Here is a 27,321-nt window from a genome sequence, read left to right on the forward strand (position 1 = left end):
GGAGGCGGGGCCCCGCTTCCCGGCACCCACTGAGCGCCCGGCCCCCTCACCCCACCCCACCCCCTCGACACCCAAAGCTCCGCCCCCGAGACCAGAACGCCCGGAGGAGGAGACCGGAAGCCACTTAAAGCAGAGCTGGAGCTGACAGGCGAGCGAGCCGGAGCCCGGGAGCGCTGTGGCGGCTGTCTGCGCCCTAGTCCGCGGAATGGCCAGCCCGCGGCTCGCCGCCTCAGCCGCCCACGACCCCTAGATCCCGGCACCCGCCCTCGGCTCACACCGCTGGCGCAGACCCGGCCCGCCGCTCCGAGCCTGTGGTCCGTTCTCAGGGCAGCCCGCCTGAGGTAAAAGGGCTCGGGGTGGGCTGCGAGCGGTGGAGGGACCCCCAAGCGGGATGGCTGGCGCCAGCCTGGCCACCCCGAGTCCCCCGGCAGGACAGCGGCGGGTCCGGAGACTGCCTGGGCGAGCTGAATGCGCTCTCGTCGGTCGGTGGCGGGGTGGGATCGGGGCAGGCGCCGGTCCCCGGGAGTTGGGCAGGTGGATAGACGGACCGGCGCGGGAGAGGTGCGGGGCCGCCGGCGATGCCCCTCCGGGATGGGGGAGCAGCAAGCGGGGCAGCCCCCTGCGGGAGGAGGGCTCGGCGCTGCGGGAGAGTTCCGGCCGGCGCGCGTTCCGGGCTGCAGCCCAGAAGTTTGCAGCCTGTGTTGGTGTTGTTAACTTTGAGTGCGCACCGGTCCCCCTTCCTCTTCCCCGCCACCCGGGCATCGCCAGCTGGGGCTCGGCCCCGCAGCCCCGGGGGACTCGCGGGACGGTCCTCGGAGGGTGGCAGGACTGACTGGCAGTGGAGTGGCTGCGGGGAGGTGGGAGGTCGGGTCCTTCAGGAGAGTGGACGGTGAGTGAGGGGCAGCCCGGGGGATGCCCACCCACACCCCCGAAAGTGCGGAGCCGGGTGGAACGGGCGGGCGCGGCGGACGGTGGTGGCTGCGCAGACTGTCGCGGCCGGCAGGAGGCGTCGCTCGGACCCGGACTCGGCGCCCCGGTGTCTCCACGGCTGGCTGTTTGGGGCGGGCGGTTTCCATGGAAGGTGTGATCAGCCGGGAGTGCCAGACGACCCGGGCGTCACGAGGTGAAGGGTGGTGCGATTGGATTGCCTGCTGCGGGCGACCGGAGGAAACGTCCTTCTCCAGTCTTTATTTTTCTGTTATGCAAACTAATTGAGGAACTGGTGGCTTCCGCACTTCACTCCTCTGTTTCCCAGTTCTGTTTCCGAGTTTGGTGAAGGGCAGTAAGAGGAAAAGTTGTGTGCGTGCGTGCGTGCGAGTGTGTGTGTGTGTGTGTGTGTGTGTGTGTGTGTGTGTGCACGTATAAATAAAATTGGCTTTAGGGTTTTGCCTGGATTGGTGTGATAGGAGTGGATAATGTGCGTGCGTGGGGGGAAGGCACAGGCCGGTTTGATACGGAGACGGAATACCACAATCTGTGCCAATTGAGCCTTGAGGCAAGAGCACCGAATGATGAATAATAACGCCTGGCTTGGCTGCTTTCCAGTTATTTATGTCTCATGTCAGATCCCTCCTTCGTGAAGCTTTCTCTAACAATGCCAGCCAGCTCATACTGAACTATCTTTTTAAATCTCTTCTGTTCATAGACCAGCACTTTGCTCCATGCCTTGTATTTTTCCGAGTTTTGATTAGTAAGCACTTTTTATACATAGACTTATAAATCCTGGATTTTTTTTTTTTTTTTGGTTTTTCGAGACAGGGTTTCTCTGTGTAGCTTTGCGCCTCTCCTGGAACTCACTTGGTAGCCCAGGCTGGCCTCGAACTCACAGAGATCCGCCTGGCTCTGCCTCCCGAGTGCTGGGATTAAAGGCGTGCGCCACCACCGCCCGGCTATAAATCCTGGATTTTTATATTCGTTCTTAAAAGCACGCAGTTTTATCATTGTTGGTTTTGACCTTCAACCAAGAGCAAAGCATCTAATGTGTGCTTATTCTTCAGTAATGCAGCCACTAAATATTTATGGACATCCTCAGTAGTGCACTGTGCTAGGTACTGTACTGGTCCCCTAAGATGCATACTTGATTAAATCATAGGTCCTTGCTTCAAAGAGCTCTTTCAGTCTATTGGACAAGAAAAAAAGACCATTAATTGTTCATCACTGTTCCTTCTGGTCTGGCACAATCTCAGTAAATACCTGGAAATTCTCACTCGTTTTAAAGGGGCTGGTTCTCGAAAGGAAATTTCTTAGTTTCTCTCAGTAGTTCATTCAGATTCTGTTTTATATTTGTATTTTTGGTTTATAATATGTTTTCATTTGATTTTTTAAAAATGGGTATGTGTAACTTCTAAAGACAAGGACTAGACGATCCTTTGTATAAAATCATGTTGTATTTGGCTTCTAACACACAGTACAGTGACTGTTGAAGTTGAGCATGTCCTGATATTCCTTCAGTTTTGGTAATGTTTTTGTTCTTTGTAAAGGTAGATCTTTAACATTTGGAAGTTAAATCCTGGAACTTTCAGAATATTAAAATGCTGGCAGGCTCCTGGCTGCTCCTGTGTCTATTCTTACACATGTCCTCCCCCACCCAGTTCTTTCACTTTTTAACTTTTAAAGTTTATCCTTTTGATGAACTTCCCTCCCAAAGAAACTTAAGTTTTTGCAAACTCATGAGACATAAACAACTGTGAAGGGAACCACAAAGCCAAGTGGAGATGTGGTTTCCCTGCTTCATCATCTAGAAAAGACAGTTATTTCTACCTCACAGTAAAAATTTATACCCCAGTAGAATCACAGCCTGTTAAATATAGTAAGCCCATGAATAAATGGTCCATTCTCATCTACCATTATCTAGTGCAGGTTTTAGCATAGCTTTGGAGTCTTCAAGGCTCACTAAAAATGAAAATTGACCTGTAAGAGCTAAATATAATGCAAGCAGTGATTACAGATACTTAATTGTGGACCAACACAAATGTTTTAATGAATGAATGGGTTCAGTTGTCAGTTTTCAAATGATCATCTTTCTTCCTTTCCTGGTAGGATTTGTACATACCGAGGTGCAATTGGAGCTAATCCACATCATGGAAATGGAAACCACCGAACCTGAGCCAGACTGTGTAGTACAGCCTCCCTCTCCTCCTGACGACTTTTCATGCCAAATGAGAATCTCTGAGAAGATCACTCCATTGAAAACTTGTTTTAAGAAAAAACAGGATCAGAAGAGATTGGGAACTGGAACCCTGAGGTCTTTGAGGCCAATATTAAATACTTTGCTAGAATCTGGCTCGCTTGATGGAGTTTTTAGAGCTAGAGACCAAAATGCAGATGAGAGCAGCTTACATGAACGTATGGTGAAAAAACCCCTGGAAATCAACCCATCATGTTCACCAACAGAAAACAGTATGTCTGTCCTGATTCCTGATGGGACAAATGTTGAGGGCCAATTACCAGAAGCTCATCCTTCTACTGATGCTCCAGAACAGGTGGTTCCAATCCAGGATCACAGTTTTCCACCAGAAACCATCAGTGGGACAATGCCAGATTCTACAACAGTACCCTTCCAAACTGACCTTTTGCATCCTATTGCAGGTGATGTTCCTACCAGTCCTGACTGCATAGATAAAGTTATGGATTATGTTCCAGGAGCTTTCCAAGACAATAGTTTTACAATCCAGTACATTTTGGATACCAGTGATAAGTTGAGTACTGAGCTCTTCCAAAACAAAAGTGAGGAAGCTTCCCTTGACCTTGTGTTTGAGCTGGTAAACCAACTACAGTACCATACTCACCAAGAGAATGGAATTGAAATCTGTATGGACTTTCTGCAAGGCACTTGCATTTATGGCAGGGATTGTTTGAAACATCACACCATACTGCCCTATCATTGGCAGATCAAAAGGACAACCACTCAGAAGTGGCAGAGTGTTTCCAATGATTCACAGGAGCACTTGGAAAGATTTTATTGTAACCCAGAAAATGATAGAATGAAAATGAAGTATGGGTATGTATTATAATAACTTAAAAATTGTTAGTGTTCTAAAGAAAAAGAAGCTGAAAGTTTGGCATGGTGATTTCAGTAGTGTGTCAAGTTTTTTCTTTTATGACTTTTATGCTATTCTTATTTTTCATGATGTTTGAGTAGTGTAGTCTCTTTATGATTTAAGCAATTTAGATGCCATTCTGTTTAGTGTGTATATGAATGAAAGTTGTATATACATTGAGTGTTGTGAATCGAGTGCTATTTAATTGTTATCACCTTGCCTTTAAAAGAAAATCCATGTGAATCTTAATGTGAATACTTAATTTATCTAGTTTTGAAATTTTTATGTGTTAGGTAACTTTTTTTAAATAGGAGAAATAATATTTGGAGCATTTTGTGGCCCTCGTTAGTTTGACTAAATCATTTTTATATGAATAATTCAGAAGTTCTTCCCATATACATATATATATGTATATGGGAAGACTTTGAGGGATGTTCATGTGTGAGAGTGTGTGTGTGTGTATGTGTGTATGCTATTTTGATGGTGTTTGAATGTGTATGAGTGTTTTGCCTGCATGAATGTATGTGCACCCGGTACCTGCAGAAACCTGAAGAGGGTATTGAATAGCATGGAACTGAAGTTAGAAACTGTTTTGAGCCTCCATGTAGATGCTAGGAACTAAACCTTAGTCCTCTGCAAGAGGACTGAGCCATCACCCTAGCTCCCATTTCTTAAAAATCATTTTAATAAGGTATTGTCCAAAAACTGTATTGCCCCTGAGCTAGCAATTCTAATTGTTCTGTCAAGAGTAATAAAGTTTATGAATTCTCAAAGCCACTTTAATCCTTCCATCTCCAGATTGCAGACACTTCAGAGCAGTGGCCTCTCACTTGCCTTATGAAGCAGATTTCCAGTCCATTGAGTACTTGAACATTTTGGTACATTAAGTTTCTGTTTGACTTGGTTAGAAAGAAACTAGCAGAATCATTGTCTAGCATATTACATTCTGTTACCATGAGCAAAACAAGACAATCATTTTGGTCCCAAAAGGTCCAAAAATTCTTAGGTCAAAAACATAGTGGGCATTTATATCTTGTAAGATGATTTTGCTGAAAAGTAGCCAGATTTAGAGCCCTTAGCATACACTCTAGGATCAGTTCTAAAGTAGTTCCAGTAGGAGCTTGATTTCCAAATTAGTATTAATGATGTTAACTAATATTTATATGACACTTAGGAGAGGAAAAGTGTGAGTGAGTTGCTATTATAATTGATATTGCTGCTACTACATTGTAAATGGTCCTGCAGTAATAACATAACTGGAAATATGAACTGTTAATTAGTAATGAAATTCTCAGTAAACTACAAGAAGAAATAGAAGATTATAAATAATTCTCAATAAATTAGGCTTTTGGGGAGTTGACCTGTGGTCATTGCAACCTGGTTTTCCTTGTATTCCAAAGCGATGTTGTGTTTCCTGGCAACAAGATGCAGATAACGGCATGTTGAGCCTTGCTGAGAGATTCACAAACAAGCTGGAGCAGCCCAGGTTCACATGGTTACCACATTATTTGGCTAAAGCTATTAATCTCTGTGGTCAGGCCTGTAAAGCTGGTCTATCTGTGCAGATTGCACATAACCAGGAAATGTGTGTTCAGCTGTGTATATGACCATATTGAACCCAGTCTTGGGGTTCAGGAATAGTGGATGAATGACAGTTGTTTGTTCTACTTGTTTTGGGTAGTGTGTATATATATATATATATATTATATATATATATGTATATGTATATATGTATATGTATACATATACATATATATATATACATACACACACACACACACACACACACACACACACACACACACACACCATATTATCATTTTGTAGACTTTGAGGGATATTCATAGTTTTGGGTCTCTAGCAGAGACAGGTCATAGTTTCAAACTATGCAGATAAAATTCTTTATTTTTCTTTGCACCTGTGAGGATTTAACACCTAAGTTAATCAAAATTGCCTGTGTAATATTTATTTTGTTTTCAGGAGTGAAATTGGGTAGGAAATTGAGCCAGATAAGTTCACAGTTCCCTTTCAGCTCTTTAGTTAAGATGATGCTTATATACTAAAAAGACATTTATGAGATTTGGGTAATAAATGCCTATTTGATGCATTGTAACAAGCTTGTGATATGCTCCTTTTTTGCATTCTCTGCTTTTGTTCATCGCAGGTGTTTATTGCCAACTCCACATTTGATTTTTAGGCTTCTTTTGTACATGAGCCATGCCTTCAAGAATTTCTAAATTTGAAATATGCAGCTGAGAGCAACAACACTAAGTGTATTTTTATTAGGAAAATAATCTCTAACTGTAGATACTCATCATTAGTAGATGGTGATTTTGAGAGGCAGAACTAAGCAGTTTGAAAGGATCCTTGCTAATTGGAATACTGTTGTTGGTAATTGAAACTGGAGGCAGTGCAAATCTTTTTAGCAACCAAGATCACCATGAGTTTCACATTACATTCATTTTTAAGTAAGTCAGAACATTCTTTTAGGTCCTGCTACTCCTTAATAAGGAAGGGAACCACAAACTGTGTTTTGGGACTAACTTGCTAATGAAACTATGACCAACGAGTATTCCTAATTCTCAATTTGTTGAAAGAGGATAGGAGTGAACCCGTGGTTAGTTTTTCACAAGGAGAAGTTGTTTTTGTTTGAGACATGGTCTTGTTCTGTAGCCCAGGCTGGCAATGAATTCATGGCAGTCCTCATACCTTAACCTAAATGCTATGATTATAGGCATGAGTTGTCATTCCAGCTCAGAGTTTAGTGTGTGTGTTTGCTTAGTATTTATTGGTAAGAGAATTTTACTTGCTTAAAATGTTGGTTGCTGTGTATTTTTATTGGTAATAGTTCTTATGACCCTTTTCAAAAATCTATCCAAGGGATACATGAGATCAAAGCAGCTCTCTGTAAGAAGACAAAGAGAAGTGCATAGTAATGATAGAAAGCTTATATTGTGGTTTATATGGCTTAGTGAAGTATCTAAACTAGAGCAAGCTCCTGACTGAACTTGACTGGAATAGTTAAATTAGCCAAATTAGTTCTGGTCTACACAGCTGTGATGATGTATGAACTAACTCATTATGTGTTATTGATAACACTGGACAGAGAAGAACAGCTGAAAGTTAACTATGCCTTGTGACATTTTGGTATTCCTTGAATATACACAGCTGTATGAGTTTGAATTTATTTTTAAAATTCCTGTGTCGAGAAAGAGAGAGCTCCATAAGCAAGAACTTGTTTGAAGTGACTTTCAAAATGGGTGCCTTGTGCTGTTATGATAAAGCCATGCAGTGACTTATTTTTTCTACCTCTTTATGCTGCTATTTACATATGAAATAAAGCTAATTGGCATCTATCTGTACTAATCTAGAGAAGTTAGTGGGCCTGTGTAGCACTATCATGGGTATCAATAGCAGTCATTCATTTACTTTTCTGGCTTCTCATCAATAAGTAGGTTACTTTTTGAAGCAGCTGTCACCTGGCTTCAGGTTGGGGTCAGGCTTTTCCTGATGTAATAAAAAATGAACCTTGGAAAAAGCAAAGATTTCTAATTATTCAGACAGTCATAATCAAAGCTCATCAGGCTATCTGGCAATTCCTGAATATAATTGCATGATATATAATATAGTTTATTATCCAGTTGAATCCAAAGCTTTTAAATTTTATTATATATTTAAAAAGAAATACTAATAACACTATGGTATAAAGAAAAACTCAGGCATATGAGATACTCTTCCTGTGCCCCTGTAAATCTGTTTCATTTTTTTTCTGTTGCACTAGAATTTCTAGACTTATATTCAGTTATAAAGCAAAGATAAATTCTTTGTATTTCTGATTTGTGAGCCTCCCTTTATTCCAGATTTGAATGCTATTTCTAAAGAAAGAAGCAGTTTATATCATGTATAAACCTTAACTACTGAAGGACTGCTACTAAAATCCAACGGTTGTAAATTGTAACTGTTTTCTGTGGCCTCCAATTTCTTATCCCCGGATTTGAGACCATCAGAATGTGCATTCTTTGTCTGATGGGGTTGGTTCTGGAATGTATTTAGATTAGGTTGTCAGGTCCTTTTAACCTAGATCAGCAACCTTAAGTAATTACCAGTCTCTGTGTTGTGGAGGGAAAACTAAGTGCATGTGTATATCACTTTACAAAGGGAAAAAAAATCTTACTTTGAGTTCCATTATGATTGATTCTAGCACAGCTTTGTGAAAGGCAGGCTCAAAGTGGACATTGGTGAATTTGAAAGAAACTCAATTTTTAAAGTAAGCAGTGTTTCTTTTATAATTGAATTATTTTGTATCTTTGAGAGAGAGTAGAATGCTAAAGATTGAGCCACTTTCTGTTAGATTCTGGGTTTAGAGTTAGGATTTTTATGCTTATTTATGACAAGGCAGGCTTTCTAGGGACCAGGAATTACACTGCATAAAGAGCCCCATTTTTTTTCCCTACAATTGTTAAACCTCACCCAGCCCAACCTCTGAAATAGTAACTGAAAGCCTCAAATTGTAAATAAGAGTTTGAAATTTCAAGTGCTGGATTTTGAAATACGGCGTGAAGTTTTTTTTTTTTTAATGTAAAATAAATAAACTTATCTAAGTTTGTATTTTGTAGATTTATCAGTCTGTACAAAAGATATTGCAAACAACTAGAATCAATTCTGTGATTAAGAAGATGCAAATTTTAGAAGTTGATGTTATCCAAAAGCTTCTAGTTATCAAATATTTGAGAACTTTGAATTTTTCCTTTCTGACCTAGCCAGTTACTGTTTTTAGGACAAGCATGGAAAGTTAATTAAGCATTCCTCTTTGCTGTTCTACACGATAAAATATGCCTGTCTTTTCAATCTTTCTCTGCTTTATTCTGTTGACTAACTTGAGCACCCACTTGACCAGTAAAGAACCCTTTCGTGGTTATTGCAAAGGATAAGCTTTTAAAAGAGTGAGAATGGTACGGTGACTTGTTTCTCCCGTGTTCCAGGACTTGTACCACAAGAAACTGTGTTCAGAGTGTATTGTAAACTTTCATGACTAAGTTGTCTGAGAGTTTAGTAAATTGGTATTCTTTGTGCAAATTTAAGTCCTATGCTTCAGTGCAATTGCTTCTGAGAATTAAAGAAAGGTTTGTGTTACGTTGGTTGAAACAGTACTTCTCTTACATTAGCTGTATTTTTTTTTTTAAAGAAGATTCCTTTTTGCATCTTAAATTCTTACCCTGTTTCTTCTCATTTGAAATAGCTATAAGTTCTTTGCTCCACGTTTTTACCAGCACTGATTAGTCAGGCATCAAAGAATGGCAGGAATGGGAACCCAAGGAGGAGCTTTGCAGTAATACACGTGCTTTCAGGATCTTGCTTATGCTCTGGTTGTCACAACTCCCACAGCTGATCAGGGTGGAGATAGAAGAGCAAACAGTTCAAAATACCCTGTATAATTTCCTGCTGTGGTTGGCTTTTGGTTTCTGTCACCTGGTTCAGCTTTTTATTTCTAGACATTAAAAAATTCAGCACAGAAGAAATAACTGGGCTTACTTCCTAATACTCATCTTCATTTAAAAAATAAAAGACATTCATGAATCTGGGTAAAGGATGAAAGAAAAAAAACTTCTTGTTTACTTTTTGACATTTGGATTATCTCAGTACTGTCATATATCAGAAGTGTTGTGTGAAATGTCCTACAATTAATTAGTTAATTTAAAAATTTTAGACTAAAGCTGGGCGGTGGTGGCGCACGCCTTTAATCCCAGCACTTGGGAGGCAGAGGCAGGCGGATCTTTGTGAGTTCGAGGCCAACCTGGTCTACAGAGCGAGATCCAGGAAAGGCGCAAAGCTACACAGAGAAACCTTGTCTTGAAAAACCAAAAAAAAAAAAAAAAAAAAAAAAAAAAAATTAGACTAATCCCTAAAATTGAACTCATCAGAGAAACTTGACTTTGTAGATGCCTTCTCTTCTTCCAAAAACTACCGTTTAAAATCATGGTTAAAACTTTTGTGATCACTATTTGTAAAAACTCATAGTTTTCTTTGTTTTTTAAATTTCTCAATATCTTTTCTGTAAAAACTTCCTCATCCCTCCCCAAGCATTTGCTTGAGGAGCTAACAGTAATGTATTTTCTGTATATTAGTTTGTGTACCTTAAACTTTAGTCTGCTAAAACTTGTTTACTTATCTTTAGATTGTTAGCACCAGATACCAAATCAGTTGAGTCTATTTCTATTTCTTTTATTTACCAGTTAAGTTTATTTAGAGTAACTGAGGAAAAAAGACAAGGCTAAATAAAATTTGTAATAGTTTTTTTTTAAAAAGCCATTTGTAATTGAAATATTAAATTAGAAATTAATTGGATTACTACATTATATCTTTCTAGATTTAATTAGAATATGTTCTATAATGTTTATAATTAGTGTCTGTTTATGTATAAATGAGTTCTAATTTGAGATTGTTTTAAAGTGATTTAAAGATTTTAACATTTACATGCATCTTATGTGTATATATACTATTAAATATTTTGTTTATGTAGAAGTGTTTTATACATTTATTTTAGTCCTTTCTACTTTCAAATTTTTAAAAATTGGATCAATTTGTGCCTTGCATATATGGCACATATTTTTGATTGATCACTTTGAAACTCTGGCTTTTAAAATACTTTATTCAACAAAGAGGATATTTACCTATTTCAATAATCTTTAACTGCATAGTTTAAAGCAGTATAAGGTATAAATGTAACTTTTAGCATGATTTTGAAAAACCAATCTGCTTCCTATCTCAGCTGTTCTCATAGAAATTAAATGTCACTTCCTTATTAGGCCACAATTAAATATGTTTCACTTATAGTTACCTTCTACTAGTCTCAGGGCATGTGATTGAACTTGGATCAGAGTTAAGGCTGTATGATATTTCTGGCATCTTCAGAGTGCAAAATTTAATCCTAGTGCTCGAAATAGATAGCAGTAAGTTATTACAAGTATACTTTTTATTTACAAAAGATTTTAGACTTATTCACATCACATTAGAAAATTTGTCTATGTTCTTTGTTTTCATCTGCAATTTTATTTTAACTTTAAAAAAGGCCTGTAATACTTTATTCTTTTCCTTGGGTATGGATATCATAATTTGCTTTTAGTGGTTATGTCGGTAGAAATGGGTGCTAGTATGGGGAGTAGAAGGAAATGTAGGAGCTGTAGGAACTTCAAATATAGGGTCATTAGGAATTTAAACAGATATTTAAAATAATTCAAGGGGCTGTCTTAGTAGTGTAGTGTGTTTTGTTTGTTTTAGCATAAGCTATATACTAACTGCATTTTGCTCCATTCTAGACATCCTTTGGAATATTCTTTCATTTAGGAAACTTAATTAAGCTCCCCTTTCTCCTACCTCTTCCTCTCTTCATCTCTATCCCACCCTCCACCCCCTATTCTACTATGTTCTCTTCTAGAATGACTCCACAATCACACACTAAATGCCTGACATGTAAATCAGGCATGATGCTTGACATACAGACAAGTGTGATGTCTCGCTTATAACTAATTGCCTGCCTTCTCAGAAATTCTGAGACATGTTTCTCATGTTCAGGAAAATCCAAGGGGGGCAGCACACATGTGCATAATTTTACTTCATGATCACTTTTTAAGATGCATTGTATCTTAAAATGGGGATACCCTTACTCCCTACCCAAAAAATTTTAATGTATTTAGAAATATTAGATAAGCCAATGAGTCTATGTTAATAGTTTTACTGAGTGATCTAAGCCTTAGTAATCCTGCCTCTGATAGATCAACCTCTTTAAAAGTAGACACATTTAATTCATAATCAACATTAAAGATTTGTTATTTTATTTTTCTTGCATGTATGTATGTGTGTGATGTGCATGCCTGGTGCCAAAGAGGCTAGAAGAGATTCCCCTGGAACTGGAGTTTGGATCATCATGTGGATGCTCAGATCAAACCCAGGTCCTCCAAAAGAACAGCAGTGCTGTTAACTGCTGAGCCATATCTCTAGCTCTAACATTTGGTTTTTAATCTCCCCATAGCTACTGAGATCCATGTGGATAATAGTATAAACTCTGTAATTTGTCTTATGAATATGTGTGTGACTGTAGCTACTTTGAAATACAAAAGGAATCCAGGTATATAAATTGTTTATAATTTTCAGCCTCTAGTGAATGGTGAAAGATGTTGCATGGGATGTCAGCATTTATAAATGTTTTATTTTCTCCCCCAGGAGCTCTCTACTATTTGTTTGAGGCAGTGTTAGCAAAAATCATAACCAGTAGCAAGATACGATCCTTGACATGACAGTGATAGTGCTGCTAATATAGAAAACTATGGGCCCTCTTTAAATGCTCTCAGATTCAAAAAATTGTTATCCAGGCCTAGTGTTACATGTCTGTAATATGGCAGGGGACTGCAAATTCGAGGCCAGCTGAGACAGTTTAGTCTGTGTCACAAAGAATAAAAAAGGGCCAGGGATATAATTCAGTGGTAGGATGCTTGCCTAGCACACGTGAGGCCCTGGATTCAATCCACTCCTCCCAAACTGAAATTAACCAATGCCTTCAGTATATGTATATGGCAAACATTTTTATTGTCTACTTTGAGATAAGGAAAAATCTTAGTTTTAGCAAAGGAGATATTACTCATTTTCATATAAGTTTAACTGTATACTTTAAGGAATAAAGTACACAGGACTCTGAACTTTAATAACTATAGTGTTTTCACAAAATATGTTGTTATGTTATACACCATGTGTTTGGTTCTCATCTCCTTGTAACGTCTTGAAGGCGTCTATAAGCTGGCAGATACTCCAACATAACTGAGTTCTGGAAACATCAAAGCCCTGTATCAAAAGCCAGCGATATTTTGTGTCCCTGTGAAATATCTTCAGCAGCATCAGCAAACATTCCCATCTGTCAGGCTTGTCTTAAGCTAGGAGAGCCTACATACTCTCCAGGCAGCATTTAATCTTTTCCTTCTATCCTATGACCCTCAGCTTCGGGAGACATTTTCATTTTACATGATACTAAGAAAATAAGAGGGTTTACTAATTGTGACTGGTTAGTTCAGCTGATGAGTACTAATGTTTGAGGTCGTGGATAATATCCTTGTAGAAACTGGTTAACTCTTTAACAGGCAGAAAGCCAAGGTTCCAAAGTCTACCTGATCTCGTTAAAACTGAGCAGAGTAATGTTCAGAAAAGTTTAGACTTAATTTACTTTGCTGAAATCTGAGTTCTAATTTTTATTTACATCATCTTCCCACTTACAAGTCTGCCTCCTATAATTTGTATTGGCATCATTATCTGAGAACACAGATTAGAAACATGGGACACATTCTGTACTCTGAGAACATCTTCAGTGTAATGCGGACTGGCCTCAAACTTGACGGTTCTGCCTCAGCCTTCGGAGTGCTGATACTGCATGTTTGTGCTCCCACAACTGGCCACACGTAATTGTTCTTGATGTAGTTTGATCCTAACCCTAACCTCCCAAACAGCCCCCTTTTATTTATTGCCTTCTTAGTCTGTCAGCATTTGTCTCATGTGATTGTTAGACTTAGAGTAATAAGTATTAATAAATATGCTAATATCTTACAAAAGAGTGTTGGTCTCTCCTTTTTCTCCATCTTCTACCGAAAATAAGTCATCTTACTGGAGTAAGCTTTAAAAAAGGCAACCATGGGCTTGGTTGAAAGTCATCCAGCCCATAGGATCAAGCCCTAACCTTAACCCAGCATCCAAAGTTCTTTCTTATCTGGCTCCAGCCAATCTCTCCAGTCCAGTCTTATCTCTCCTCACCTCCCACATATACACACACACTCTGACCTCCCACATGAACTGCATGTGCTTCTTGCACTCTACCCTCATGCTCTGCTTAGTTCACCTCTCTGCATGTTAATCACCTGTGGTGTCTGTTTGGTGACTTAAGTTCACATGTCACTCATTCTGAGACAGCCCTTGTTACCTCTCCTGATACCTTTATCAGCAATGGCAAGCCATTGATTGGTATTTTTTTTAAAGACAAGGATCTCACTACATGGTTGGCCTGGAATTCACAGTGTACTGTCTCCTGAGTGCTGGAACTAAAGGTGTACACCACCACACTTTGTCCAAGCCATCTACTTTTGAGTTATCCTCAGACCACCTTTATGTCCTATTTCACACTATAACAGGGTTGCTGTTATAAATGCTATGTGGCATTTTGACCTTTTTCGGTCTTCTGTTCCTAGCATAGAATCCAGTACATAGTCAGTGTATCTTCTTAAAATCATTTTTTAACTGTCATTATTTCCTTCATGGCTTCAAATACTTTATTACAATGAATTTATTTTATGTGTGCCTGGGAGAGGGGGACATGCCATGGCACAGTTATGGAGGTCAGAAGATCACATGTTGGAGTCAGTTCTCTGTGTCCACCACGTGGATCCTAGGGGTGGCAGGCTTGGAGCAAGTGTGTTTTACCACAGAGCCGTCTCACCAGTCCCTCAGTTACATTATAAGTACAAAAATTGTTCAAAACTGTTCTATCGTGTACTGAGTTCCTAAATGCATAATGCATAAAGAGAAAACTATCTGAGCAAGAAACGTTGTAATTTCTGTTTTACTCAACACCTGTGTCTGTATTGGTTTGATTGTTTTTCACCTCTGTCTGTTTATCTTTCACATTGTGGTATCTTTTCTCTCTCTTAGTATCTGAAATATATACACACACACACACACACACACACACACACACACACACACACACACACACACACACACACAAACACACCTATAAGAAATGGTGTGGGGGGCATACTTTCAGCCCCTGTGTGGGTACTGGTGCATGCATTGGTTAAGATATGTCTGGAAATGTTGGCTTAATTAGTATGTGAAGGTATTTGTGAGATAAGCTAACCATTGTTAAGAATCTAAATTATGAGAGTGGGGTCCTTTCCGGAATTTCAACTTAGTTTTCTATCTAGAGTTTTGAGCAAGTATGTGTGGTGTATATTTGTTAGCAAAGCATGTAATAGTTTGTAATTTCATTCTTTTAGTAAAACTTGCTCATAGGATGTGTTTTTGTCCCTCTGATTAATGATGAGGTTATAACTAAATTCTATGGTATAGTGGCCCTCTCTCTTCCATTCTGGCTATCTCAACCAGGCTTCTCTACCAGGATTGGTGCACTCTTGCTTTTATAGTGGTACCTCCCCCCTCGTTTTAAAGCTTTGTTTCTCTCGTTCAGTTTTTACATGTCCTATGATTACTGCATCCCTGTCTGCTTTCTCCCTCTTGGTCTTCTGTACTCTAAGGTCCTGGATTATCTTCTGCTCTCCCATTGCCTGTACATGGTATGCATGTCCTCCGTGTCTTATGCACTGTTTAGAAGGTCTTCTCCAACAATTTGAACTGCTCCTATGTTTCAAGGAGTAAAGCACATAGAGAGCTCATTTTTCTAGTTCTCCTGCACAGCCCTTTTACTAGTTGATATATCATAATATTTAAATTTCTAAAACTTTTTCTCTTATATACTTCTTGGATTAATAAGTTTTTTATTTTTCCTCATCTTTATCCATTCCTGGACACCAATAACCCATTTTTCTCCTGCAATGCTGTATATTTATCACTTATTCCAACTGTTTGAATATATTATTTGCCACTTATCAATTTATATGGATAGATGTATACCATTTCTTTGGAACTCTGGAAAACTGAGATCACATCTGTTTAATTCTTTGTGCATTTCTAATTCAGCCCACCATTTATTTATTTTGGTTTTTCGAGACAGGGTTTCTCGGTGTAGCTTTGCGCCTTTCCTGGATCTCGCTCTGTAGACCAGGCTGGCCTCGAACTCACAAAGATCCGCCTGCCTCTGCCTCCCGAGTGCTGGGATTAAAGGCGTGCGCCACCACCGCCCGGCTAAAGCCCACCATTTATTATCATGCATAGATTACTCATAATGTTTTCTGGTAATAGGAAATAATGGCTTGATAAAGAAGATATTGAGCATTTGGTAATTATACACATGTATAGTGATATAAATTGTAGGAGAGAAAAAAACTCTTGGCTTTGAATTTTTTAAAGCATTCCCTGTTTAAGGAAAAGCAGGTAGCAAAATTAATCTTATAAAAAGATAATGTTTATCACATTTGTTATTTTACCCCTGTCAAGTCTGTAAAAGCATATTGAAAATGAAATATAGCTAAAACAGTGTTTTAATAAATCAATCCAAAGAAAGTAAATTAGGGTTTGTCATAGAAATTTCATAATGCTCAAAGGACTAGAATGCATAAAGAATGTGGCAAAAGTCATGTTTATAGATGTTTTCTCATGCAGATCATTGTCTGAAGTTTTAGTGATGAAGGCTTGTACAGAAATTGCTAAAGTGATGTCTACAATAAAATCTAAACAGCAAAAAGCAGGAATGACAGTTTGTTAACTTCTTGAGAAGCATTTACAGGAAATGAAGTTAATGGGAATTACGTTTAGAAACTTGAAATGTCCCTCAGAGAGAGAAGGAATTCTATCTTTTCTCAGTTATAAATAGCATCAGATTCTCCTTCATACAGTGACATGAAAATCACTCCAGGCAGCATAGTATGAAGTTGGACTTATGCATAGGAATTTCCGTTTTCAGGGTTAATTTTTCCTTTTTCTAGAATTTCCTATGAACATTTTTCTTTTAAATTAAATATTACTAGTTATAAATAATTTTAAATGAAATAGTGTCCAAATGTGATTTGCCCCTTATTCTTTGAAAATTCCTAATTATACTGAATAAATGGGTTTCATTATTTCATAATGAACTTTGAGAAAATCTGTCCCCTTACCCTTATTCCTTATGCCTCTGCTTCTCTCTAATAATCTCTCTTCTATATTCATGTTATTTTCAACTACATTTTTTTTTCCCATTTCATGCTTACTTTAAGTTGAGTGTTAAAGACCAAATCCTAGTTAGTATTCTTTTTAAGAAAAAAAATTGTTTGGGGACGGGGGAATCTTTAGGAACATCTTACAAGTTAGCTCGTTTTTGCTGTCTTCAATTACATACGTGGCTTGTTTGGTTTGGTTTTCCTTTGTTTTGTTTCCCAAAGAGTAGGGTCTGATCATAAATTATGACAGGACAAAGGGAGTAGTAGATTTCCCTGGACATTTGCCGGGGCAGTGTGCATTGAGAGATGCTCATAGATATTCATGTGGGAAAGGGAAAGGGTCTTCATTGGTTTGGAAGGAGGCTTTGTCATTCTTACCATAGCATGATAGTGTCATCCTTAGCATGTTACAGGGAGTGAGGAAAGGCTACAGTAAATGGTTTAACTTGTGTAACCAGTTTAATTTTCAAACATTTGACTACAGAGGGTTTTTTGGTACTCATTTACAGTCCTTGAAACAAGTGTACCAAAAGCAGAGTTGAACTTAACTAACAAATGGGTTATAATGAATACCCTTCGCAGTATCTTGTTTTGTAACAGGGAAAATCTGTCTCACTACTTGATTTCACATGTTAAGGTCTGCTTGATGTGGAGTGCCCTCTGTTTTATGGATACCACTTACAGGTTTGCACTGAGAGTGGAGAGACTGAAGAAAAGCAGTCAGGCACTTAGAAACAAATATCTGCAATGTTATTTTATTTTTAAAAATATTTTCTTGGGAAACTTGCAGACATTCATTATACAGAGCGGAGTACGATGAACATTTTACTAGTTTCTTAAAGTTAATGATTCAGATGTTTCAGCATGAACTAATGATCCACTAAAGAGGAAACATGTTTTATTTAGGCCATCCTTTGTCAATTAATGATTTAAGTGAATTTGATTCTCAGAATGGACTTGTCTCCTTCAACAATTTGAAGATGTAAGCCAGGTGTGGTGGCACAGCACCTGTAATACCAAGTAGAACAAATTTTGACAGTCCTCCAGCAGGATAGAGTAGAGAGTCTTAGTGCCCAGTAAGATGTTTAGGTACTCTTATTTAGCTGGTCTTTTTTTCTTGGGTCTTTCTAGAGGACAAGACTTTTGGGCAGATTTGAATGCCATGACTGTATTTGAAACAACTGAATTTGACCAACTACGAAGGCTGTGTACACCACCCTGTAGTAGTACAAATGCTGTTTACAACACGTACTGGAAATTCTTCTGTAGAGACCACTTTGGATGGAGAGAGTATCCTGAGGTATTTACATGTTCTTTTTTCTTTTAAATACTTTAATTTTTTTTCCTGAGGTCTTTTTCCTTTCCAACAGTGACTAAGTAGAACTGAATTTTTCACAACCAGACACACCTTAAGGATGTAAATTTAAAAGTCTTGATGGTACAGGTAAAACTTCTCTTCATATTTCTAAAAGTATATTTCTTTCCATTAATCTGAAACCCATACATAGACTGCTAAGGGACTTTCCCAGAATCTTACTGTATAGATATGAAGTACCTACAGACTTGGTGCCATCTTCATAATAATTTTAATGAGATGAGAGTTGCTATAACTTTTGGATATATCTACCTTCTGTGCTTATAGAAATCAAATTGTGTTAAATTTAACATTTTTAGAAGCCAAATGGAACAAGAGTCACCTTTGAGTCCATGGAAGAAGTGCTTGAATATGTTTATTAAGCTTGATCAGGCAAATCATCTCTTTGGACTCTTATCATGCGCACTGCATCCATAGTGTGAGGTAGAACTCATCAGCTGCAAAGTCTTACTTGTAGGCTGAATCCCGATGTTAGAGATCAAGTTCTTATCCCAATGATTTGTTAGTTTGTTAATTTCATTTGTAGAATTACAAAAAGAGATTTTGGTATGTATGTGTTTTTTGAGACATGACCAGTACCTTAATCCCAATTAAACACACTATTGAACCGTATTTGATTTTGTCATTTAAGAATTGATTGGTGTCTGCCTTGCAAATGGGGTAAGGGGAAGTTTAAATAGAATACTTGGACTGTCCTTGTGATTTTTTTTCCGAGGTTTCATAGGCTTAAAACTCATTTTGGTTTTTGTTGTTGTTTGTTTGTTTGTTTGTTTTTCAATTTGGGCACTGTTACCTTTAATTTCTTTCTGAAAATTTCCTTAACAAATGTAAGTCAAGAAAGCTTCTAGGACATCATTAAGATTGAAAATAGAACGAACCACTGAGTCTCACTTGTGTCATAAGGCAGAAGATATCCATGCTCTTGTAAACAGGGAGCATCTTTCTTTTTTACATATTTGAGGGACAGAACTCCTAAATATAGAAATTAGTTTGTTTATTGTATTTATTGAAATTCCTTTGATGTTAGCAGTGAACTGTTCTTTGCTTTCAGTTACTTTTCTCGTATCTTACAGAGATTATAAATTCTTTTTTCTCCTCCATAGTCTGTTGTTCGGTTAATTGAAGAAGCCAATTCTCGAGGTCTGAAAGAAGTTAGATTTATGATGTGGAACAACCACTACATCCTCCACAACTCCTTCTTCCGGAGAGAAATAAAACGGAGACCCCTCTTCCGCTCTTGTTTCATACTGATCCCATATTTACAGTAAGTAGCCAGATGTCTTTTACTCTTCATTTTTACTTTCCATTTGTGTAAATGCACTACTGGATGCCAAATTTAAGAGAATTATCTTGGTTACTATTACCAGAATATGAAATTGTCCATTCTTTAAATTGAATTCTTCAGTAACTTGAGTTCAAATAACTATAGTTCACCCAACCCTAAAAGCATGAGTTTTGTATTGGAGTTTTGAACTGAAGAGCAGGGCACAGTTAACATTTTCCTACAACTAAAATAACATTTTTGGAATGAAGCAGAGTTTGCGTCTTCTAAGGAGATCCTTTCAAGTTACAAGACTACTTCCCATCTAGTTAAATGGCCAGTGGACATGAGTGGAGTTTTATAAGGTGATGTTCTCCATTCATTCTACCTTGATTGAATTTTAATAGAATAATTTATGTTCTTTCTTGCTTAAGTAAGGCATAACTTCTTGTGATAATGAAATTATCTTAGTAAAAGGAGTTAGGTGCACCTCAGCAACCGTTAGTACAGTAGCCTTTAAAGGCCAGTTTAGGATGGCTCAGTGGGCGAAGGCACTTGCTGCCAAGATTGACAACCGTCGAACAATTCTTGGAACCCACAAGGTAGAAAGAGAGAGCTGACTCCCAAAAGTTGTCCTCTGACCTCTACACATCCTCCAAGGCATATGTGAGTATAAAAAAGTTTGTCTAGGTCAATCATAACCTCTATCCAGATATACCATTGCTAGAGTTTGGTTTTCCAAGTGATACTACGTTTACTTAGTTTCTGTGATCCATTTTGATCGGTAAGATAGAAGTGCTATTTTCATATTCCTGTTATTTTTATTTCAAGTCATTCATGGTAAACACTTAATGAACTTAATTCTGGAATTGAAAGAGGACCATTAAAAATGAGTCTAGCTGGTCATGATGGCTCTGGCTATAATCTTGGCACTCAGGGGGTAAAAGTAGGAGGTCCTTGAGTTTGAAACCAACCTGGCTTCATATTGCCGACCAACCTGGGCAACCAAGGGAGACCCTGTCTTAAAACAAGCCCACAAAACTCCAAAATAACAAGAATTCCTCAAACAATTAGAATTCAAAGCCAACTTGTAATAAGGTCAATTTTAGAAGTATATTGGCTTACGTTTTCTTCCAAGTCTTTATGTGAAAATGAAAATTGTTACCTTCTAAGTTGCTTTTTTTTTGTTTTTTGTTGTTGTTTTTATTAGAAGTAATAAAAACACTATTGCTGGGATTTTGCTAGTAGCACAGCTGGAGCCAGTGTCTACATCCAGTAGTTAGGAACATACTGTCCTCCTGGTGAGACAGTAGAACTCATTAGTAAGACCAGCAGCTTGGCATGCTGAGCTGAAAGAAGCAAGATGTGGCTCCCCTCTTAGGGTAAAAATCCTCATTCAGATGCTACTTTGTTGGGGAAAGTTTTAAATAGTGAAAAGAAGTACTTAAGGGATTATGCCCTTTTTTAAAAACCTTATACTCATTTTAAAAGTATAAAATATAAAAATAATATAAGCACAGATGTGCCATTTTTATATAATGCAGACTTGCAAAAAATGAAAATAATAGTTTGCTTTTTCTTTTCAAAAGTTTTAGTCTTTCTGTATGAAATAGTGATAATAAAAGAATTAAAATAAGAGATCAGCAAGTCAATGAGAATAGGCAGATGTTTCAAGAAGAAAAGCATGGAGTGGGTTGGGCAGAGTGAAGTGTTAGAAACAGCATCCTATCAGCCTTTCTGGTATACAGCTGTGGGACATTAAGGAGGAAGGGACATTGGTTCCAAAGAGCAGATTTCAGAGGTTGTGATCTTAACTAGAGAGAGGATGTTTTGTGTTTTACATTTAATCATTAAATTCAAAGAATCAAAGGAAACAATAGATGTAAGGGTCATAAATTTCCAGCACATTCTGTTGTTTAAAGAATTTTCCTGATGCTGATAAAAAGGAACCTATTCTTTAATATTCCTAGAATACTTGAGCTGAAGTAGCATAAGCAACAAATCAAAATAAGGGGCTTGAGAGGCCATGTCTTAAAGTTGAAAGGATATCTATTACATGTAATCGTCTCAGAGTTATAAGAATGCTAAGTTTAGTTTCCTTGACTCTTCCCTTAGAGGGGTAGAATTAATCCAGTTTTATTTCAGTACTGAAATTGGTTTAGGAAACATTTCAGAATGGTAAAGGAAGGCAAGGAGAGTAAGTTTGGACTCAGAAAAGCCATTCTTCAGAGGTTCTTGACGACTAATATAGAACTGGAAAGCATATAATATGTTATTGGGATAATACAAGCTGAATAGAAACAGCATTCCTGGTGGTACATTTATAACATTGCTTGAAACATACATGCACACATAGAGATACACATACACACTTTTCTTTTTTTGACATGGCAGCTGGAATATAAAAGTCCATCATACATGTCCTTAGATGTTTTAGTAGGGTTAGAATGTTAGCTTGATAAAAGCATGTATGTGTGAGAATAGATGTTACCCATATATAGAAACTAGAATATCTGCATATTTGTGTTTATTGCTGCACTAGTTATAATAGTCAAAGAACATCTCTATGTACCCACCAACAGATAAATGGAGAAAATGTGTTATATATTTACTAGGTTTTATTTATCCACAAAGAAAAGTGATAGTCATTTGAAAGGAAATAGATGGTCCTGGAGCTCATATTAAAGGAAATAAGCCAGTATCACACTGATAGTTATTGCATGTTTTCACTTATGTAGGATCTAGATTTAGCAACATATATGTAAGACAGATATGAAAGTGGAACAGGGGGTCTGGAGGGAGGATAGGGGATAATAAAGAGTAATGGAATAAACAAAGCACAAAGATAGACGTGTGTTTTTGCCTTTCTCATTGCTTTGACAAAATACCTGAAAAAACAAAACAACAAAAAAGCAAAAACCAGCTTATGGAATGGTTTGTTGTGGCTCCTAATTTGAGGATACAGTCGATCAAGGCAGGGAAGTGATGATAGAAGATGTGAGAGATGGCTGGTCGTGCTATATCTGCTAACAGAAAACAGAAAGAAAAGAATGCTATCTTTGTTTTTATTTAGTCTGAGACCCAGATCAATTGTGGGAATGTCTTTACAGAATGCCATTAGGTTTATCTCCTGTGTTATTCTGAATCCTGTAAGATTAACCATTACAGCATCTATAAAACAGCATAATGAAACCCATTTTTTTGTATTCCAACTGTAAATAACAAATATGTTTTAAGTAGAATGTTTGGGAAGAATCTTACCTTTGTTGGAAATGTCAAACCCATTATTGAAATCAGGTGGGCTACTAACCACCTTTGCAAAGCAGGATACAGGGAGGGCCTTAAAGTTGAACACTTTCTGGTAATTTGTTCAGAACAGTGATGGCATTTTAAGGAGAGCCAAACTTTTTGAGAATCTGATTAAAGCAGTAGAGCTTCTCTTTTGAAAAACATACCAGTGAAGAATGTAACCATTTTAACAGGAAAATATACCTGTACCAAGGCTCCAAAGGAATTGACTGAAGCTCTCATGCCCCAAAAGACAAGAAAGTTGTGTCTTTTGTTGTAAAGGTTGGAGAAACTACTTTAAATGTACCTATATTTCAGATAATTGTGGTGGGGGTGGGGGTGGGGGTGGTAGGAGGATTTGCTGAGTCTTGAATCCACTCACTTAGAACTTTGACTTACAAAGGGGCTTTGGGGCACGCTGAATTAAAGGCACAGCTACTTACTTGAAATAGACAGGGATTAGAGAAGGCAATTGTGTTCCCATAGCTTTAGTTTCTTAATAGGCCATCTTTTGAGAGTATAATGGCAATGTGGTAGTATTAAGACCAGTAATGGTAGTTGTCGTGAGAGTCAGGCAGACCAGCTTGTTCCACCACTTAGCCTTATTTTGTTGTAAGATGTGAAACGCGGAAGTGGAGAGAAACAGGCCTGACTTACAAAATGCATCCTGCTGTATTAGGGCAAAATTACTAACTTCTCTGAACTGTTTCTCTTTATTTGAAAACTGGGAATAATCAAGCCATGTTACAGAGTTCTTGTGACAGTGACAGTGTGTGTGAGATAGTTGTGAAATACGTAGTACGTGTTCAGTAGGCGACCAATGAGGGTGATGATAGGATATGCTCTTAGAGACAAGACGAATGCTCATATCCAACTGTAACCTCTGTGTCACAAAGCTCTTGGAAAATGTCAATTCCTAATCCACTTGGCAGACATTACTCCTTCCTTGTGACCACCATGTACTGATGAGTGAGTGTTACAGTACCCTGGTGCTGAAAGTAGGTCTTGGGGTCAGGATTTCCTATTCTTTGCTTCTTCTCTTTTCCTTGTTTTGAAATAGCTTAGAAGTATGATGTAAATATATGAACTGAGCAGGAAAATGCAAACCTACTGTTTATTTAAATTCATCTTTGAAAGTTAACAAAGCTGAACTTAAAGATTGAATGAGGGGGCTAGAGAGATGGCTCAGGGGTTAGCAGCACTGGCTGCTCTTCCAGAGGACCCAGGTTCAATTCCCAGCACCCACATGGCAGCTCACAACTGTCTGTAACTCCTGTTCCAGGAGAGATGACACCTTCACACCAGTGCGCATAAAATAAAGTTAAATAAATTATAAAAAAAAAAGATTGAATGAATGGTGAACATTCTGGCATCTACTTGCTCTGTTTGGGGGTGGAGGGCAGGGAGAAGGGTGCTGGAGATTGAACCAAGAGCATTAAGCATCACAGGTAATCACTTAATTACTTGAGCCTACCTACCCTGATTAGTTCCCTAGTTTGTTTGGGGTTTTTTGTTTGTTTTTTTTTTAGTTGTTATTGTGAGACAAAATTTCCCAAGCAGATCTGAGGTTCTGTTTGCTTGCCTATATCTCCTGAGTGCTGGTGTCATAGCTAAGCACCACTACACTCAGGTTCATGTTTTTCTTCAGTAAATAAATAACATATTAATATATAGTAAATAACAATATATAAGCACTTAAGGTGTTCAATTATAAAACTGGACACTAATACAAAACATTGTATACCGTGGGCTGTACCGATTTCAGACTGCTTTACTTACGTGTTTCTTCTCCATTTTAGGACACTTGGTGGGGTTCCCACTCAGGCTTCTCTGCCTCTTGAAGCAACTTCATCACAAATCATCTGCCCAGATGGAGTAACTTCAGCAAACTTTTACCCTGAAACGTGGGTTTATATGCATCCATCTCAGGACTTCATCCAAGTGCCTGTTTCTGCAGAGGATAAAAGTTATCGAATCATTTACAATCTTTTTCATAAAACTGTACCTGAATTTAAATACAGAATTTTACAAATATTGAGAGTCCAGAACCAGTTTCTTTGGGAGAAATATAAAAGGTGAGTCGGAGGTGTGAAAAATTTAAGAGAACATTTATTTCTTAATATAGCTATTGTCAAGTATAGAACACAGTAAACACTTGCATAGTGTAATAGATTCATATGTTCCAGGTAGGCACACATCCAATCATCATAATATACCTGTAAATAATATTATTAAAATTTATAATAAACATAATATGATTTTTGGCATTTTGCTTTCATAGCTAGTTTACTATATCTTCACCCTTGAAACCATAAAGTAAAATTTGCATTCTGTTTATTATTATAACCTACATGTCCTTCTCCTAAATGCCTATCTACTTTTTGCATTAGGAAAAAAGAATATATGAACAGAAAAATGTTTGGCCGTGACAGAATAATAAATGAGAGACACTTATTTCATGGAACATCCCAAGATGTAGTAGATGGAATCTGCAAGCACAACTTTGACCCTCGTGTCTGTGGGAAGCATGCTACAATGTTTGGACAAGGCAGTTATTTTGCAAAGAAGGCAAGCTACTCTCATAATTTTTCTAAGAAGTCCTCCAAAGGAGTCCACTTCATGTTTTTGGCCAAAGTGTTGACTGGCAGATATACAATGGGCAGTCATGGCATGAGAAGGCCCCCTCCAGTCAACCCTGGCAGTGTCACCAGTGACTTGTATGACTCTTGTGTGGATAATTTCTTTGAGCCTCAAATTTTTGTCATTTTTAATGATGATCAGAGTTACCCTTATTTTGTTATCCAATATGAAGAAGTCAGTAACACTGTTTCCATTTGAAAACCTTGGTACTACTAAGTTATTTGATATGAACTCAATCCAGCATTTGTAGCAGGTTTGGGTGGGACTGGGTGGGAAACGGCATTGGACAGAAATAGAATTCTTTTCAGGCCCAATTTTTTAAGTGCTAGAAAGTAATTTTTTAAAAGAAACAATGGGTTTTTAAATGGCCACTTATTATTTAATTATTTACTAATTGTTAGTGTACTCAGTGTGGAAAAGACTAAAGAGTGCATATTCTTCATCACACTTGTACATATAGGCAGCAATATTAGTAGACGTGTTTGGAGACAAAAACAAAAACAACCGACTAGCCTAATTAAATGTTGCTTGGGCCTGGTAGAACTTTGGTGAAGACAAATAGAGGCTGTGAGCAAAGTGAGGATTCTATTTACTTATCATTGATAAAACCAACTGGAACTGTACTACTGTGCTTATTACCTATCCAAAGCATTATGTGTTACACTTTGGGGTGTATAAGTTCATGTAATTCTGGTAGATGAGAAGAATTTTTCATTCTATGGGCAGGACTGAAATATTTCACCTACTCAGAAAACTCCAGAATTTTCCTGAGAATTTAGGGTCTGTTCAGAGGAAGTAAAATAATAACAATAAAGGAACCATTTGAAAAAATTGTCACCAGCAAAATTTCCATTAATTAGTTGTGGAGTGTGATACATGTGTTAAAATTCAGCTATGGAAAACTCAGTCTCTTCCATTGTTGCTCACTTTAGTTTCAGAGTTGGGCAGCTATGTTGGTTAATGTTGGTTGAGGGTTAACAGTACTTCTTTTGGGATTCCAGACCTACCCCTGCACTCTGGTAATAGACAGTAGAAAACATCTACACTCAAAGTGAAAAGGTTGCTTACTGTGCTTTGCACAAAACAGATTCTTAGCCATACCTGCTGAGTTGAAATGTTGAAGACAGCAAGCCCACCCTGTGCCTGCTTTGCCAGATGCACTGGATTTCTTGGCTGACTCTGTACCTTACACTACTTACTTTAATAGAAACACAAACTTGGAAATTGTGCCACTGGCCCAGCCAGAGCATTGTTGGGTGAATGTCTTGTTGCCTCAATTCACAGAGGTAGTACTTCTAAGCAAAGCAAAAACCCGAATAACTGAAGTGAAAGTGGTTGTTCATAAAATAACTTACCATAGAAGTCCTTCAGATACCAAGCTCTCCTTGTATGTTTGTGGTTATCTCATTTACCCAGACTTTACAGGAACTTCTTTGTTATTTAAAGCAAGATATAGCTGTACAAATGTCTCAGTGAATCAGTCTGTTCAAGCACTTACCAGGGCTTCCACACAGTTATTTATTTTGCCCTCGTTGGTCCTGTTGTTTGCCGCCATTGGCAGGAGGAAAAGGGCAACCGTGGCAGTCATTCATTCAATTGTAACTTGTAAACCAGTGATCCCCAGTCATTTTCAAGTTAAGACATGTTATCCTTGCTTGTTTGATTTTATGGAACTTGTTCCTTTTTTCTCCCTAAAGGAAACAAAAGCTTTATGACATATTTATTTTTTTAATAAAACTAAGCAAAAATAAAAGTTAATTCTTTAAAACTTCTGCTTTGTTCTGTTTTCATCTAAAATAACAAATCAGTAAATAGCTGATGATCTGTAAATGTTGAGCAGTCGCTTGATTGGCTGGGTGAGTGGGTTGG

General features: G+C 38.0%; 1 protein-coding gene across 2 annotated transcripts; it reads left to right on the forward strand.

Annotated features, from left to right (window-relative positions):
- Nucleotides 1-106: 106 nt before the first annotated feature.
- Nucleotides 107-27,224, forward strand: Tiparp (TCDD inducible poly(ADP-ribose) polymerase). Of its 2 annotated transcripts, none has more exons than XM_052731112.1 (6): nt 107-341; nt 3,040-4,000; nt 18,020-18,188; nt 19,367-19,527; nt 24,612-24,887; nt 25,203-27,224. In XM_052731112.1, exons 2-6 carry the CDS (start codon nt 3,081-3,083, stop codon nt 25,648-25,650), a joined length of 1,974 nt encoding a protein of 657 aa, XP_052587072.1. In that variant the 5' UTR covers nt 107-341; nt 3,040-3,080; the 3' UTR covers nt 25,651-27,224. The 2 variants fall into 2 exon arrangements, with proteins under 2 accessions (XP_052587072.1, XP_052587073.1); XM_052731113.1 differs by lacking the exon at nt 107-341 and adding an exon at nt 1,166-1,254.
- The last annotated feature ends 97 nt before the right edge of the window (nt 27,225-27,321 follow it).

This window comes from Peromyscus californicus, unplaced genomic scaffold, assembly GCF_007827085.1.
Source record: "Peromyscus californicus insignis strain IS unplaced genomic scaffold, ASM782708v3 Scaffold_9__1_contigs__length_137607984, whole genome shotgun sequence".
Taxonomy (NCBI): domain Eukaryota; kingdom Metazoa; phylum Chordata; class Mammalia; order Rodentia; family Cricetidae; genus Peromyscus; species Peromyscus californicus.